Source organism: Heterocephalus glaber, unplaced genomic scaffold, assembly GCF_053883595.1.
Source record: "Heterocephalus glaber isolate CG9 unplaced genomic scaffold, H.glaber_assembly_v1.0 deba00000546, whole genome shotgun sequence".
NCBI lineage: Eukaryota > Metazoa > Chordata > Mammalia > Rodentia > Bathyergidae > Heterocephalus > Heterocephalus glaber.
Window position 1 is genome coordinate 36,882,394 of NW_028258147.1, and position 16,368 is coordinate 36,898,761.

The 16,368-nt window shown below is 34.4% G+C and overlaps 1 protein-coding gene across 1 annotated transcript in view; it reads right to left on the reverse strand.

Moving 5' to 3' along the window:
- Nucleotides 1-16,368, reverse strand: part of Znf804b (zinc finger protein 804B) — a 569,039-nt gene that overhangs the window by 126,887 nt on the left and 425,784 nt on the right. The window contains exon 2 of the mRNA XM_087204744.1: nt 1,605-1,748. Within this exon, the coding sequence (XP_087060870.1) occupies nt 1,605-1,748 (144 nt within the window). The remainder of the gene's footprint in view (nt 1-1,604; nt 1,749-16,368) is intronic.

The following is a 16,368-nucleotide window of genomic DNA, read 5'->3' on the forward strand; positions in this document are numbered from 1 at the left end:
CAATGAGAGAAACAAGATTATCCATTGATATTCAGGAATTAGTATTAATTTTAAGTATAATAATAGTTATGGTTTTAAGCATCATTATATATATATATAATGAAATGCTTTGAAATGAAATGTGATGTATGAAATTTGTTTCAAAATAATGCAGCAGTAGCAGAAGTAGGATTGTATGTTAGTGGTATAACTGAAATGAGATAATTATTGCACTTGGGTGATAAACATATAGCTCATTTTCATATGCTTTAAAATTTCTTGTTTTATTATTTCAAAATATAATTAATTGGGCCATATCTCAGAATTATTGAATTAGAATGCCTGAGTATTTCTAGGTATTTGTATTATCAACATTTTCCAAGGTGATTACTGCTTACACCAAGACTTGGTAATTACAGTCCTAAAGTTATTTATTCCATTGATGTTGCCCTTGTCAGAAAAATGCAGCAAAATGCATATATATCTTCTCTTTAAGGATAGATGCTGTGTCTTCAGTAGCCACATATTTTCTAAAACCATGTATTCAGTATTCACTTGATACATATAAATGATGTTAGATGAAATATTTTTGTTCACTGTGAATAAATATTTTAGATACAAAGTACACAGGATTTACCTACAGAATCCAACATGTTGGGTCCACTTGGCATCAGAAATATGTACTTTCTCACAACTCTGAGTGATAATCTTGTTCCATAGAACTACTCAGTAATATTTAACACTCCTAATTCCTATACTGTCAGTCTCCATACCTCAAACAGCAAATTTAAAATCTAACAGTATGTGAACAACAGATTCCTCCTTTACAGACAAAAGGAAGTGATATTGGCAGCCATGTATAGAATATCCACACTGAAGACATACATACTGTCATATCTCAGTTCACAAAAAATTCTTTTCACAAACAATTCACAAACAGAATCACATGGCAAAATTTTGCTTCCTTTCACCAACTCTGCATTGGGTGGTGAAAACAACTAGGGCCATCTTCCCAAGAATCATGAAATGAATTAAGTTTGTAAATTGAAGTACTACTATATATGAATTGAATTGTTTTAAAAAATTAACTGAAATGTTCCCATCTACCATTACCCCTTAATTTTGCCATTTATGAAGTAAAACTTTCATTTTTTAGGAGGATATACTTACCAAAATGTAACTTTTATTTTAAGAATTGTTTTACCAAATGTCTAGTATTCCCTATACCTTGGAATCCTTGAGAAAACAGAAATGATTATAAAAAATTATATCCTAGTTCTAACTAAGGCTTCTAGTTTTACTACTACTTTTTTAGGAAATTTTGAATATGACACTATTTTTACTGGTTCTTGGTTTCCCCATATATAAAAATATAATTCTACAGCAACTAAGTCATACTATGCTGAAATTATTTTTAAGTTTACTTCTAATTTTATGGTACTTGTAGGGAAAAATGACTTCATCTGATATTTAAACAGAAAAACATGTTTTAAGGAAAAAAACAGAAAAGACATAAATGATCCCACTTCAAACCCTTAAATAACAATAAATAAGGCCAAATTCATACAGTTCTGTTCTAAAGATATAAATGTAGGCATAGGAAGGATTGTCACACTTTGGTTTACCTGCTTATGAGCATGATCATAAGAATTAATATGATTGTCAAACTCCTGATGTTTGTGATACTGCTTGTCGCATAATTCACAGTAGAAGTTTGCCTTTACATCTTCCAGAGCCTTTGCTGTAGACTTCTCCTTTTCTGTGAAATCCTTTAAAAAAAGGCAAAGACATTGGTTACATTTCTGTCTAAGAGCATAAGTCACTCTCATGTTAATCAGGTTGGAATGTAAATTGACTTGGACTAAAAGAATAGGTTGAGTTTCATTATTCTCTGTAAATACTTTGGCACTGAGGAAGTAACTTACACTTTAGCATCATCCCTAATTTATCAGAAAACATGTAGATTTTCCCAAATTATCCCACTGGTTACTGTTATAGCTTGATCATTTACTCATACTTCCTCTTGCATTCCATTTCCATGTTGTGATTCTATCTATTAATAACCCTCTATTTTCTGGACATTCCTACTTCAATTCCCTCATGCTTCCTTCCTATTTTACAATTTCCTGTGGTATCACCCATTAGTTTCAACTCCCTTCATCTGGTAAACTAACCTACTCCATTTCTCTCCACGGATGACCCCTTCACCGGGTGTATCTGTAACTTCCAGCTCCAGCCCAAGCTCCCTGCACATTCATCAGTGTTCTTCACAATCATTATCCTTACAATTGTAGGATGCACGGTCTCAGTTTTGGCTATATTATTCCTCTACATAAAACACTCTTGCGTTTTCTCATTACCTATAAAGTAACCGTGAAAAATATTTACTGAGTATAAACTGTGTGACAGGTACGTGAGTTACCTTATTTATTTCTCAGAAAAAATCCAAGAGTTAGGCTCTATCTATATCTACCTTTTACTGATGCATCAGGCAATGCTTGGAGAGGCCGCATATTCATAGTCGTGAAGTTAGTAAATGGAACAGGGATTTGGATCAAGCAAACTATGCTCAGGTCCCTTTTTGTGAAACAGCTGAAATCTGCCATCTCCCTTTAAATCACCTTGCTTAATATGCCTTAAAACTTCTTCTTATCCTACCATCATCATCTTTTATCAAATCCTACTTCAATTCTATCCTCTTTAATTCTATACACCAATTGGTGTTAATTTTTTTTAATACTTATTGCTTTCAAAGTATTTAAAAAAGAAAGCATTTTGTTTGTCGTCACAATGCTAAATGATGCACTGTCTTGCCCAGAACAGATAGTATTTAATACACATTATAGAACTTCATAGGTAATGGCGGCTTACAGACCCATGCCTCCTACAACCCTGTATTTCTTTTCTATTATCTCAGAGTCAAGTAAATGAGTGATGGCACATATGCAATACCACATATGTAAGTACAAAGAATGAATGAAAAGATTAAAGGGTAGATCTTAAGTGTTTCTCTAAAGTGTCTAGCTTTCTATTTCAAGGAAGCATACCACAAGCCTATGTCACATAATCATCAGTGACAGATCAAAAATGTAGCCACCAAGAATTTAGGTAGACTTTCTCAAGGCAAGTGGAGTGATGGGACAATTAATTCATACATGAAAAGATAATGATACAAGCCCAAATATAAAAGGGAAAACTAAATGGCAACAAGAAAGAGGGATAAAAATACCATTAACAAGCTGAAAACTGGAAGCAAATATCTGGGTTGCCTATCTACGAGAGTAGAAGTAAGCATTTGGCTGCATTCTGAGATAACGGGGTGTACAAGAGCTATGGGCCAAGATGTATGCAATAATGAGAGTGTAGACTGATTTCAGCATTAAAACCCAGTAGCTTAAAGAACTAAGATAATAGGGAGTTTGTGTAGCCCCTGTTGAGAAATGAAATAGGAGGGTAGCAATGAAATATTGCTAAATCTTTTTAATAGGATTAGTATCCAGGCAAAGCACGATTTCCCATCTACTCTTTTCTACAAGTTTTTCCTCTTTTCACTTTTTAAATATAATTTCAGGGAAAGAAGCAAGAATTCAGGGTGGTTTGAAGGCAAAGGTGTGTGTTTCTTTAATTTTGATTATGTACAGGATTGTACTACAATAGCTAAAAATCCAATTAGAATTCTCTAGTCATTCTTAATACATTCATCTTAATATATAGATCTACATATTTCCAAAACAATGTTTAGTTATCATACTGCATGACTTTCATTTCAAAATGTTAAGAGATATTTACTAATATTTATTTGGCATTTTTTGTGAATACTCATATTTCATAAGATTGTAACATTAAATTATGTATCACATTTTTGTGTGCATATGTAGTACTGAAGTTTGAACCTAGGGCTTTCCCACTAAGCTACAGCCCCAGTCATCTTTATTTTTTATTTTTTTAATTTTCACATTGAATTTCACTAACTTGTGCTCCTCTCCCCTCAGCCTTCCAGAGTGCTTTACAGCATGCCCCACCATATCACATTTCACATTTCACATTCACATCACATTTTTTGCCTCATTTTTCTTGCCAATAAATGGAGCATCATTTCCCATCTTCCTTTCCTCTGTGGCACTAATGACTTCCCCTAGGGCATGCCCTGATCCCATCATTAGGAGAGGAAAGGAAGATAAGTTTAATATAAATGCCACCAGCAAAAGATACAAACATAGCTCACAGTCTAGTGTGTTTGGCAAAGACAGAGATAATAAGATAAACTTAATAGCAGTTGAGTATTAAGGTACAGAAAAACAGAGGCAGGAGGACAGAAATCACAGGGACATCAACAAAAAAGCAAGGAAATGGATAGAGTCAGGAGAATCATACAAAGGAAAGGAAAGAGGGTGAGGGGCAAGAGAGGAAGAAGGAGGGAATGAACCTAAGGATAATTTCGGCAAAACTTAAAAGCTGAGGTAAGACCTAGATAGTAGATAGAGAGACTGTCTTTTTTTTTGTAGGGGAACCTTAAACCAAAGGCCATGGCACTGCCAAACATGATGTAAGCTTGTTCTAAAGTGTAAAACTGGGATGATCCACTCAGGTGAAGCTGAGTGAGTGCAGAGAAGAGTAGAAGACAAAAACCTTAGGCTAGTAGGATAAGCATCATGTAAATTCAACTTGTCATTTACCAGAAGCGATCGTTAATATTTACTAATTTAGGGCCGGGGATTTAGCTCAGTGGTTTCACCCCCTGATGCACAAGAGCAAGGACCTGAGTTAGATCCCCGGTGCCAAAAAAAAAAAAAAAAAATTTACTAGTTTTGTAATTTATATCAACTTAAATTACTAGATAACAACAATGAGAGCACATTTTTAATTGGTTAATGCTGCTTCATTCATCCAATCATTAATCCACCCATCTAACCATCTATTCATCCAAATAAACAGTAAGTATTCTTAATCCAAAAATAGCTTATTGAACAACTTCTAAATGACAACTCTTTACTGGTTCTTACCCTCAGAAGTTTATGGTATACTAGAATAGAATATTGAATTGCATGTAAAAACTAAAAACATATATGTGATACAATGACGCTTACAAGTTGCTAAACAGTAGCTATCTAGTTCTGATTACTTAAGAATAATTGGCAGGAAAAGTCTCTATCTATCTCTCTATATATCTATATCTATATCTCTATATATCTATATCTACCTATCTATATATGTAGATAGATATATGGGGGCATGTGTGTAAATTACATTGTAACTCTAAACATGTAATATTTAATATTTTTTGGCTTTTTTGTGGTTGTTGTTGAATACATTTACTGATCAAATATCCTGAAGGTAAATTAAGATGCCATTTAATTTCTGAAATAAAATGTATTTGAAGATATACAATAAATACGAAAGAAATAAAAATAGCCACATACTCTCAGCATCAGTAAATTATAAAAATAAAAATATATAACAGTGACAGAAAAGATAAAATCCTTCATTGATTTATCAGGTATTCAAAGTTTTCTTTTCCCACTTTTCCTAGTGGAAGATGTTTTTGAAAACTTATTTAGCAGAATAAAACATCAATGAAATAAAGGAAAGTTTCTTGTTAACCATTCTCAATGATTCATTAAAAGGTTGGAAACGAATTTCAAATTGAAAATGAAAGTCATCTTAATGAGTCATTTTGAAATTATTAGCTAATGTCAATGAGCATTTTATGTTGTCATCCAGTACAAATTATTTATAATTAGTCACTTTTTTATAATCAGTGTGGGTATAAGGCCAGAATATGCACCTTTACATACAAAGAATTTTTTCTTCATCTATATAATAGATGTAGCTATGAAATGGCAAGTCTTCTGATTAGAGTAAGACATTCAATTAAAAATATGGATGTTTAGTATCAATTACTTTTATGATCATAATGATTACGGCATTTTAATACTCACTCACCCTGCATTGTAAATCAGAAATACACTTCCTACTTGTTAAGTTAATCTCCACTATGATCACTCCATTTAGAAACCTGGAAAGTGAGGCACAGACTGCTTTCCAGCTCAGACACTGTGGAGGAGGCTGATTGATCATGGAGGTTCTGCTCACCATGATCACAGCTTCCCCAGTGTTCAGCTCTAACCAGATGCCAGACGCCACATACAGACGGTCTGTTTCCACCAACACAAGGGGAGCCAGGCAGGTACAGATCCCTCAACTCCCAGAGAGAGTGAGAGGACTAACTGTAATTTAAAAATCTACAGTGCCTTTGAAACTGAAAGATGGACACTAGGAAAAGATGAGGTAGTAATCTTGTTCTGCTTGTTGTTAATAAGTGTCCTGATTATAAAAGAAAAAAGAAATTAATGTTTTTTTATATCTCACTGATGTTAGTATTAGTGCAGAACTTTGAATACTGAATTAATATTCTTGGCATGAAAACTCACATTTGATCTTTCATTATTATATGGAATAAATTGCTTTAAAGATTGCAATATTCTCTAACTGATCTATTCTATTGGTCCTCAATAAAACCCTGCTTCGATGATAGTGCACTTTCTTCTTCTTCAGTCAAATATGTTTCTGAGTCAAGAGAACTCCTGCATATTTGTAAAAGATTGGATAATGTACATTTTACTTTAAAGGGTTTTATTCCCTTATTTTTATAATAGAATATAATTTAGCCTTTAAAGACAGAGTAGCTTGAATATTAGCCTCTGTCCTTAAGTTTAAGCACTAAAGGTTGCAATTGTCTCAGTATAAATTGAAGGATAATAATAAGTAATTTAAAGGATGATAAGAAAATGTGAGATAACATTCACAAAAGTACAGAGTGTTCTGCACTGAAAATGCAGGTGATGAGGGCTCAAAAATTCCACCCCAAAATTTGACTGGAAAAGATAAGAATATGCCACCTCAAATGTGTTTCTTTGGCATAAGAATTGAGCATCTCATTTTGAGAAACTGATGATAAAGAGAAGCTGTAAAATCCTTTCTTAAGACAAATTTTTATATCAATAAAGGAAATTTCTGTTTGTAAAGGTGTCAACATTCCTGGACTAGAAGTAAAAACCTGACTCTAAATCACTAGAGACTCTGAACCAGTGAGAAGGCAAGATGGACTCCTACAAAACAACTCTTTCCTTATTTCAGTGTTTTTTTAGATCTTAACCACACCTCTCCCCACACACACACCTTCCTTTGCTTCAGATATAGCATTTATAACTGAAGTTTAAGGCAACTTCTCCAGATCTACTTCAGAAAAACTTCTCCCTTTTCCAAATTATATCCCTTGTATTCAAGAAGTTTACATGTAATTGAACTTCTGATTGTTTTCTCTTACTAATCTACCTTTCCTACAGGAAGTCCCAGCTAAAAACTCATTAAAGAAAAAAATATTTTTCTTCACCTGTGTAGGTACTTGATGTTTAGATGTTTTTTGTGTTAGTATATTTGAGAATATATTTGTATAATTGAACTTATGTGACTAGAAAAGTTTCTAAAAACACATTTGAGCAAGTGAGATAAGCCCTTTGAATTTTCTACCCACCACCTGCTATCGAATCAAATCTCAATTGTCCATACAATTAGAGTCTCCAGAAGTGTTCTTGTCAATCCCACAATATTTTAGTCTTTCCCTTTGGACTATTCAAGAAGTCCACACATAGACAGGAAAGCATTGTTTTAGCTTATTTCTCACATTAATGTTACTGATATTGATTTCCTCAAAGTGGGACTGACTTTTTTGTAAAAGGAATAGTGTGTTTTTTAGCCTCTAACATGGTGATTGTTACTTAGCAGAAACTCAATAAATAAGGGAAATTAATGAACAAAACAGAGAATGTGTTTTCAGCTACATACACAGCATTGCCTACACTGACAACAGTGTTACCATGGAGAACTAAACTATTGAAATAATAGTAGAATAAGTAGGTAGATGTGACTCAAAAAAAATGGAACTTTTAGATCTTTAGAACAATTTTCATAATGTAGATTCTCAGGTGTCTGAGTCACTTTCTCATTGCTGAGACACAATACCTTACTTACACTCACAACTTAGGGAGAAGAGGTTTATTCTGGTCCATGTTTCGGAAGTTTTAGTCCATGTAAGCAGGCTTAAAACTGACACTGTGTGATAGAAGGGCTCATGAATGGAGGTCAAGTAGCAGAGAGAGAAGTTAGCAGCTGGGAAGGGAGAGATACTCTTCCAGATCATCCCCTCTCCCCACCCCACAGTGACCAACTCTTCTGCCAGACCCTACCTCCTAACAGCAAGCTGGATATAGTACCTCATAATTCAGTCACCTTCCAAAAGCCCCTCTATGAGGACATGAGGCAATAGGGGGCCATTTTTTTATCTACACCTAACAGAGGTCTAAGGAGCTTATGGAAAAATTATTCTAAAGGAATGAAAGGTGACAACATCACACAGATTAACAAATAGAACTATAGATTCTTGACTTACACTGCTTTTTCCAATCGTACTACAATCGTTTCCTTACACGTCATTGTGTACCAAGTACAGGCTTACCAAACATGTAATAAGATACGACAAAATTGAACTTTTCTATCATTGTCCAGAGAATGTGTGATGTCAGATACTTCCTAGTTTAAGGGGGAGAATTTTTTCCCTTACTGATAATTCATTGAAGATGTCCACAATATAAGAGAAGCACAACTACATTAAGGATGTGAAGTGTCCCTGAGTGGTCTCCGGATGGACAGTTCAGCATCACTTCTCAAAGTTTTCAGCATCATGACAACTTTCTGACTTATTGGCTAGATATTAGAGTATTTACTGCATTTGTGTTCATGAGGTAACAATTAAATATTTAAAAGTTATTCATTCATATAACTGCTTATTTTGGAGTGGCTTCCTACTCAAGACATTTGAGAATAGATGATTTTGGATATATGCATGCATTTCCATTAGAACCACTGTTTGTCAGCATTCAGGATTGTTAACTTCAACTTCATACATTGATATACCTATTTTCCACCAGAAAAATATGTTGGAAAGGAAATAATGAAAGACAAATGTATCCTTAGATAATCATATTAGCAGGCTCTTGCTTTATTGCTTATTCTTGTCTATGTCACTGAAGGAAGAAGGGTCGGTATCATTTCCAGATTTCTTATTGACCTGGTACATGTGCTATGCTGCAAAACTTTATAAAGGTTGTAGATTGGTTTGCAGATTTATCAACTGATGAAACAGTAAAACACACATAAACAAATTAAACTTGGTGGACACAATATAGTATTAGGGCATCAAGGTACAACATCTATTAATTTGTAATAGAGATCATTCCATCCCACACTAATGAAATAAGGCAGTATCTTTGGTGAGGAAGAAAAAATTAATGTTTAGAAAATATCCATTAAAGAATGCATGAATGAATACAGATAGTCAGTGAACGTTTGTCTCTTTCTTTCTGCCTGGTTATTAATTGCACTAAAGGGAAGAGAATTGAAAATCTTTAAATTATATGGTGGTATCAAAACCCATATAACTTTACCATACAGAAAGAACCTAACATAAAAGGACAAATTGTGCTAATGATAATGTATCGATATAGAATCACCAATTTTAACAGACTAATCCATCATGCATGCAAAAAGTCAATCATTGGAAAGAGGTGCAGATGGGAACTCTGTGCAGGATCTGCTCAATTTTTCCATAACTACTCGAAAAATGTACCCTGTTAATTAGAAAAAAGTATACAAATAAATCACTTCTTAATAGTACCACCTTCACTGAATTTAATGAAAAACAATGTACAGTGTAAGAATATTTTAACCCATGCTATGTATTGCTTACATTTGAGTTGAAGGAATGCAGAATGAGAAAGGGAAGTCAATGCTGAGAGCAGAGATCTCAAGATTCTCAGTCCCTTCTGTAGTTTCCCATATGACAAAGAGCAACCATATTTAGAAAAACTAGTTCTCTGGAAATTCAAGAGTAAACTTTCTGTATGTGAAGGAATGATTATGGAAAATATCTATTATGTGGGTATATAATATATGATAAGAAAATGGGTTTCCTTCCTTCAGATTGACGATATTGTTCTATTTATAAAGGTAGTAATTACTGCCCCATTAATTCAGCTCCCTGATATGTATAACTGTAATAAATATAGACATACTGCATTCATCTAAATTGAATACATTTAAATGAATACATCCATTGTGCATTAGATGGGAAGTAATTTCATTTAGCTGTTACTCCTGCTGTAACTACTTTTTGAAAAAAGACAATTAATTGTGTCTGCTATTTCATTTTCTAATATAAGAGAAATCAATGAAAAATGTGAGCTAACTAAGTGTTCTGGAAAGTTGCTAGTAACACCTGCTTAGTTACAAACAATTTTTTTAAAATATTCAAAAGTAGTAACAGTTACTTAGGGGAGATACGACCATGGAGAGATACTGTCCTAGACATTAATTTACCATTGTTTTGGAATTGATTGAAAATATGTTTCCTTCAAATAGATTCAGTTATTGCAAAATAGGTTCCATTCTTTAGCCTTCTAAGCTATTCTAATATTAATCTGTAGAGAGCTGTGTTTATGTTCTATGTGCTAAACACAAACCTATAAATTCTTGGGGTAATGTATTAAAATACGATAAAGCCAATGGCTTTGCTTTTAAGGACAAGCAAGTCAGACGAGCATTAAAACCCCAAGGACCTTCTCTCTGTTCTTCTGATACCTGCTATCATGTTTTTTTGTTGTTGTTTTTTGGTATTGGGGATTGAACTCAGGATCTTGTGCTTGGGAGGCAGGTGGCGGAACCATTGAGCTAAATACCCAGCCCTGATACCTGCTATCATGACTGATAATAAGTCTGCCATATTCAGCTAATGTGTTCTAAAACCAGAGATGTTTACAAAGTAACTGCGCTCACAAAGGTATTGCATTATTTCATGCTGGCTATTCCAAGATTTTGTCTATTAAAATTCTAGTAAGTAATTTACTTTCAAACTTGGAGAAAACTAGCAATTGTGAAGAGGTATGCTTTCCAGAAGCTCTGTGCCTCAAAATGTGAAATATTAACTTTAAGGTGAGAAAATGTGTCAAAGTAAGAAAAACCAATTAAAAATGCTAGTTCACTTTGAGAGAAAGTCATTCACAAGGCACAAACAGAAATGCCATGAACCAGATTGTGTGCATTTCAAAACCATAAAACAATATATAAAAGCTTAGCTCTATTTTCATATAATTTCACAGAATATTTGTCATTTGTCCTTTCTTATGTTCTCATAGAACTTAACAAAAATGGTTAGACTTACAACTTATCAGTTTAAGTATATATATACACTTGCTTTTTGGAGTAGAAAACAAAATCGGTGGTCAGTTTGGAGTCAGAAAGTCTGATTACCTAGAAATTGGGGTCAACAAGAAATGGGGCAGCCCACCTAGTGTGTGAAAGAAGTTTAATGTTATGAAAGGTTGTCATGACTGAACAGTTGCAAGATCTGGATTTATTGCTAACACCAGTATCAATTCAATAAGCCATAGTGTGCCATGATTAAATGTAGTGTGTGTGTGTGTGTGTGTGTGTATGTGTGTGTAGAGCCTGTCTAAAACAAGCCAGTTATAATAAAAGGGAATTTGTGGGTCCACCAAATTATAAGAGAAATTTTAAACTTTGGACTCATCCTGCAGGCATGTAATTGGACAGGATTTTATAAGAGAATATAATCCAAGAGAATTTCTTTGGTTTGTTCCAGATTATGTAAAATGATAAAGAGCAGAACCTGCATGAGAACTCAAGACCTTCATTTCTGCTTTTGACACCAGTGGTGCAGCAGACACCTCTGCCCAGTATTATCAGGCTATAGTGGCACAAGTTTCTTGCCCCTCCATAATTCGTCTGTGTTACATAGGAAGTAGCAGAGCTTGGCTGAGTTCACTCCCAGTCAAGATCAACAGGCTCTAAATTCTTTACCTCTTAATTAACCCTTTGTTCTCTTCAGCATATATATGCTTTTGTCCTCATTCTACAGTCCTCCCTGCTTGATACTTGTTATCAGCAGGTGTCCCAAAGCCTGCTCATCTTCCCCCCTTGCCACACTTGTAATGAGTAAACACTGGATGTCTTGGGAGTCCTTTGTCTTTGCCGCCCAGAGCAGTTTAGATCAGCTCAAGACTCAGTTTCTCTCAAGTCTCTGTCTCTGTTTCTTTTAATTCCCACTTTCCTATCTTGCAGACGTTGTATTGGCTTGCGGGAGGCCAGGAAAATTGCAGGAGTCTCTGGCAACTCCCTATACAATGGCAGGGTAATTAATTCTGTGGAGTCTATTTCCTCATTTGAAAAATGATACTGGTGGAAGAGATCAAATTTCTGTACCTCTGAAATTCAAGATGTGTAAATGAATAAATGAAGTCTTTATGGTATAGATGTTGAGATCGAGATGTATTCTTCTTTTCTCAAAACCATATAATCATAATCTAACACATGTGTAGAAATTACATTCTTTATGTTTGGTATGTCAGGTACAGAGAAATTTTCATTTCAAAGCATCTCTGAGAGAAAAACAGAATCATTCTCAGTAGAGACATCCCCTGCCCTTGAATCCTCTAGGGTTTAAAAACTTCAGAGTTTTACTTGTTCCTAGATTACTAGTTATAGACTGATATAATGAATTGAACACTGAAGTTAGTCATTGTTAAAAACCAGCTTTAGAAAGGAGGAAGCTACCTCCTTCTCTGATATATTGGACAATCTGAGATGAATAAAAGACAAAGCAAAAGATAAAAGATTTAAGATGGTTTCAATTTTTTGCATTTTTTACATTTCAATCCTGACTTTGAAAGACTGCAGTGGGATAGTGATTTAGCTTTGTGTGAAGAGTTGGATTAGTTACTCTAATAGTGTACAATGGAAGACAATACTTGTTTTTAAGAGACAGATCATTTACACAGATGCAATTAATCCACAAGGTACAGAACACAACACAAAGCTTCATGGAATCATATGGTGAGGATTTTAAGTGTTGTATGTATTCAGAGAATAAAAATAGTCATTATAATTGGTCTAAATCAGAAGGGCTGGGTTTGACTTTTGCATATAAAAACAAATCAGTGGTATTTGATGGTGTTAATACTTTATTCTGGCATTTCAAAAATGACGTAAAGTGTTTCTGGGGCTGGATGAACCTCCATTTGGTAATGAGAATGAGACAGATTTCTGTGTGTTAATGCATTCAGTGTAATAAACAGGAAGTCATGCACACTTTAGAGAGCTTGTGATCCCATTCTCTAGCTCCTCTTCAATTACAGCTAGTCATTATTTCTGACCAGTAGCTCAGGTAATAATTATGATCTTCTCCAAGTTGTTTCTCTATATATTCCTTGTAATTATTTTCCCAGGACCTGTTTATCGAACTTTCAACTTATTTCATAGCCTTTACAAAAAGTCTGAGTTCACTTTTAATTGGCCAGAAAACAAAAAGTTTTCTGTTTCTGTCTACCAATGGAAAATCTTAATTCTGAGTTAAACCTTGATTCTCTTGGTTTAATTGCTCTGAGCTGGAGAGTCTACCCTTATGGAATATGCTCAGCAGATTTCTGTTCTGCACTTATTCCAGGGTTGGAAGTAGACATTTACACCCATTTTAATAGAAAAAAAATCTTCCACAGTTTAAAAATAAAATTTTCATTGATTAAAAAATGATAACCTTAAATATGTAAATAAATATGACAAAGTTTTCCCTGAGAATATCAACAAAAGCTCAGGTAAGAGCATTTCTTTATTTCATGCACAAATATCTAAATGGCTTCACCTTGCATGTCCATATAAGGAGTGAATGTCAGGGGACAGAAGAAGGGGTGAGGAAAACCTGAAGGAAGAGTATGAATAAAGATAGCGAGATAGAGGAAAGATCCCTCTGTAAATAGAGACCATACTGTCCTTGAGGTGAGGCAGAAAACAAAATTAAAGAGAAGGAAAGAATCAAGTTGTGGTGCTGTAAAACAGCTCGAAATGATGATGTGTTGGAGGGAATAGATGGAAAAAAGTCATAAAAGTTTTTCTCAGTATTTGGTACCTTTGTAAAGGCATGAACGCTATGCTTCTTTTAGGGTTCTTCATGATTAAAATCTATTTGCTTAACTTAAAAGTATAGGAAGATCAACAAAATATGCATCTATAAGAATTGATATTTCACTGAAGCAATCTTGATCCCAACATTCTCCAGGCCTCAGTGACATTATCAGTGCTCGTTGTCATGTGATATCTTTCAGGTGTGTAATGGTTTTATAGCCAATTTAAGAGAACACTTGTGGTTTTATTTGGTGACTTATTTATAAGTTCTTATCATATTAGATACGACAGAAATCCTACAGGACTTTAGAACTAAATTCCCCGTACTAAAGGCATGAATAGTTAGTTCATGGTGATAAATTTTAAGGAAAATAGGAGTGCTTTAAAAGTAATCCAGTGTGTAAGGGTGTTTATTTCTAAGATACAGAGGTGAGAGAAAGCCTCTCATCCTGGCTTGGCCACTTGCAAGATCATTGACCTTCAGTACATTACTTAATTTCTGGAAGATAAACATGATAATGCCACTCTCATAGAATGGCTGTAATAATTGAACAAGTAGTTCAAACATGAAAGGTACCTTGCACAGTGTTGGGCATCACACACTAGTCACAGGGCACATGTCTGTAATCCCAGCACTCTGAGAGGCTGATGCAGAAAAATCTGAACTTTGAGCCCAGACTGGGCAGTTGGTGAATTAGTGAAATATTGACTCAAAATAAAAAATAAAAATGGCTGGGGATGTAGCCCAACAGAAGGCCCTGGGTTCAATCCCTAGTCCACTCACAAATAACACATATGTATAAATATGTGCATAGATGGGTACGTATGTACATCTGTATATTATGGGTGTATATAAAATACTCATATAGTCCAAGGACACAGTCAAAATGGAAAAGTGCCTGCAGCAAAGGTGTCTAAGAAAATCTAAATTTGAAATTATTTATTAAACATAGAAGAAAAACTGAAGGTATAGCAGGTTTGGAGAGTATGGGCTAGGTATAAGCAAGGCCTTGGGCTAAATCTACAATACTAATTTTTTTTTTTAAATAGAGGAGACAGTATGTCCAGGTAGCCAGATTTCTGGACTCAGAGAGTCCGAGCTGAAGTCAAAGTTGTATTCCACATGGGTGCAGAGTTCTTAGCAATTCGACCTTGTGTCTTCATCTATAAAAGAGGGCTATATTATGAGAATAACCCATGAAGCTATCTATAGTACTAATAATGGACAAGAATCAAGCATTTAACATAAGTTTGATAAGACTATTGTATTTTGTTACTTTGTTTATATTTCTGTTTTATGTTATTTTCTTTTTACAAAGTTTAATGGGAAATGTAAAATCATTTTAATATATTGTTCCAGTTTATATCCACATTGGCAAATTAAAGTAGGGGATCTATTTGGGAACAGAGTGAAGGAGGAGAGTCTCCAAGACTGTGCTACTGGCTCCAGGAAAGAAGGTGGAGCCTGGTTTCCCCCAAGTGACAGCCAAACAAGTTCAAGGAATAAAGAATGAGCCTGCAAGGTCCAATAAAAAGGATCCCTTCCCATCTGGAAGAGATGTAGTTATCTGTACCTGACTGAATGATGTACTGTGTGGAATACCGTGTTTCCTTCCCATGGGGCTTGACTTTGTGTTGCAAACTAAAAGGTGGAAAAAAGCTAATGCAAAAACAAGCAGGGGCCTCTGTTGGACACTTAATCACAGCCAGATGAGGACACCATGCCCTTTATTGCTGACTTTTATTTTCAAAGTCCCCGTGGCCCTGTATTCTAGGTAAGTTACTTGTTAGAAATAATGTTCTTTGTATCAAACATACATTTTCCTTACTATAAACAGTCTGCCCTCTCTACTTCTGGCAAAGACTGGGCCCCTGCTAGTACGTCTTTTAGATGACAGCTATTGGTCTGAGTGCAATGGACTAAGTGTTTTAAATAATTTTCTTCTTAACAAAAGCTTTATATATCTTTATTATAATTTTACTGCTTCATAAATGTAGTTCTTTGACACCTTAGCAATTTTTAATATATAGAACTCTACCAATATTAACAACACAGTGTTTACTTCCTCTGCAATAGCATGTAGTAATTTTTATCACATCTATAGTGAAAATATTTCTTAGATAGGTGTAATGAGAAATAATGTCAAGGTCACATAGTTTATAGTGTTTTTCACTAATTGCATTATCCAATTGATTCTCCAATTTAAAGGAGAAAAATGTAACCTTACAAACAATATTATAGGCAGTTATAAACCCTCACAAGATTGAACACAAACATATGAAGTGATTAGAAATGACTTTGGATGGTCTACATTTCACTACAAATAACAAAACAGCAAGAATCAACTTTTAATATCT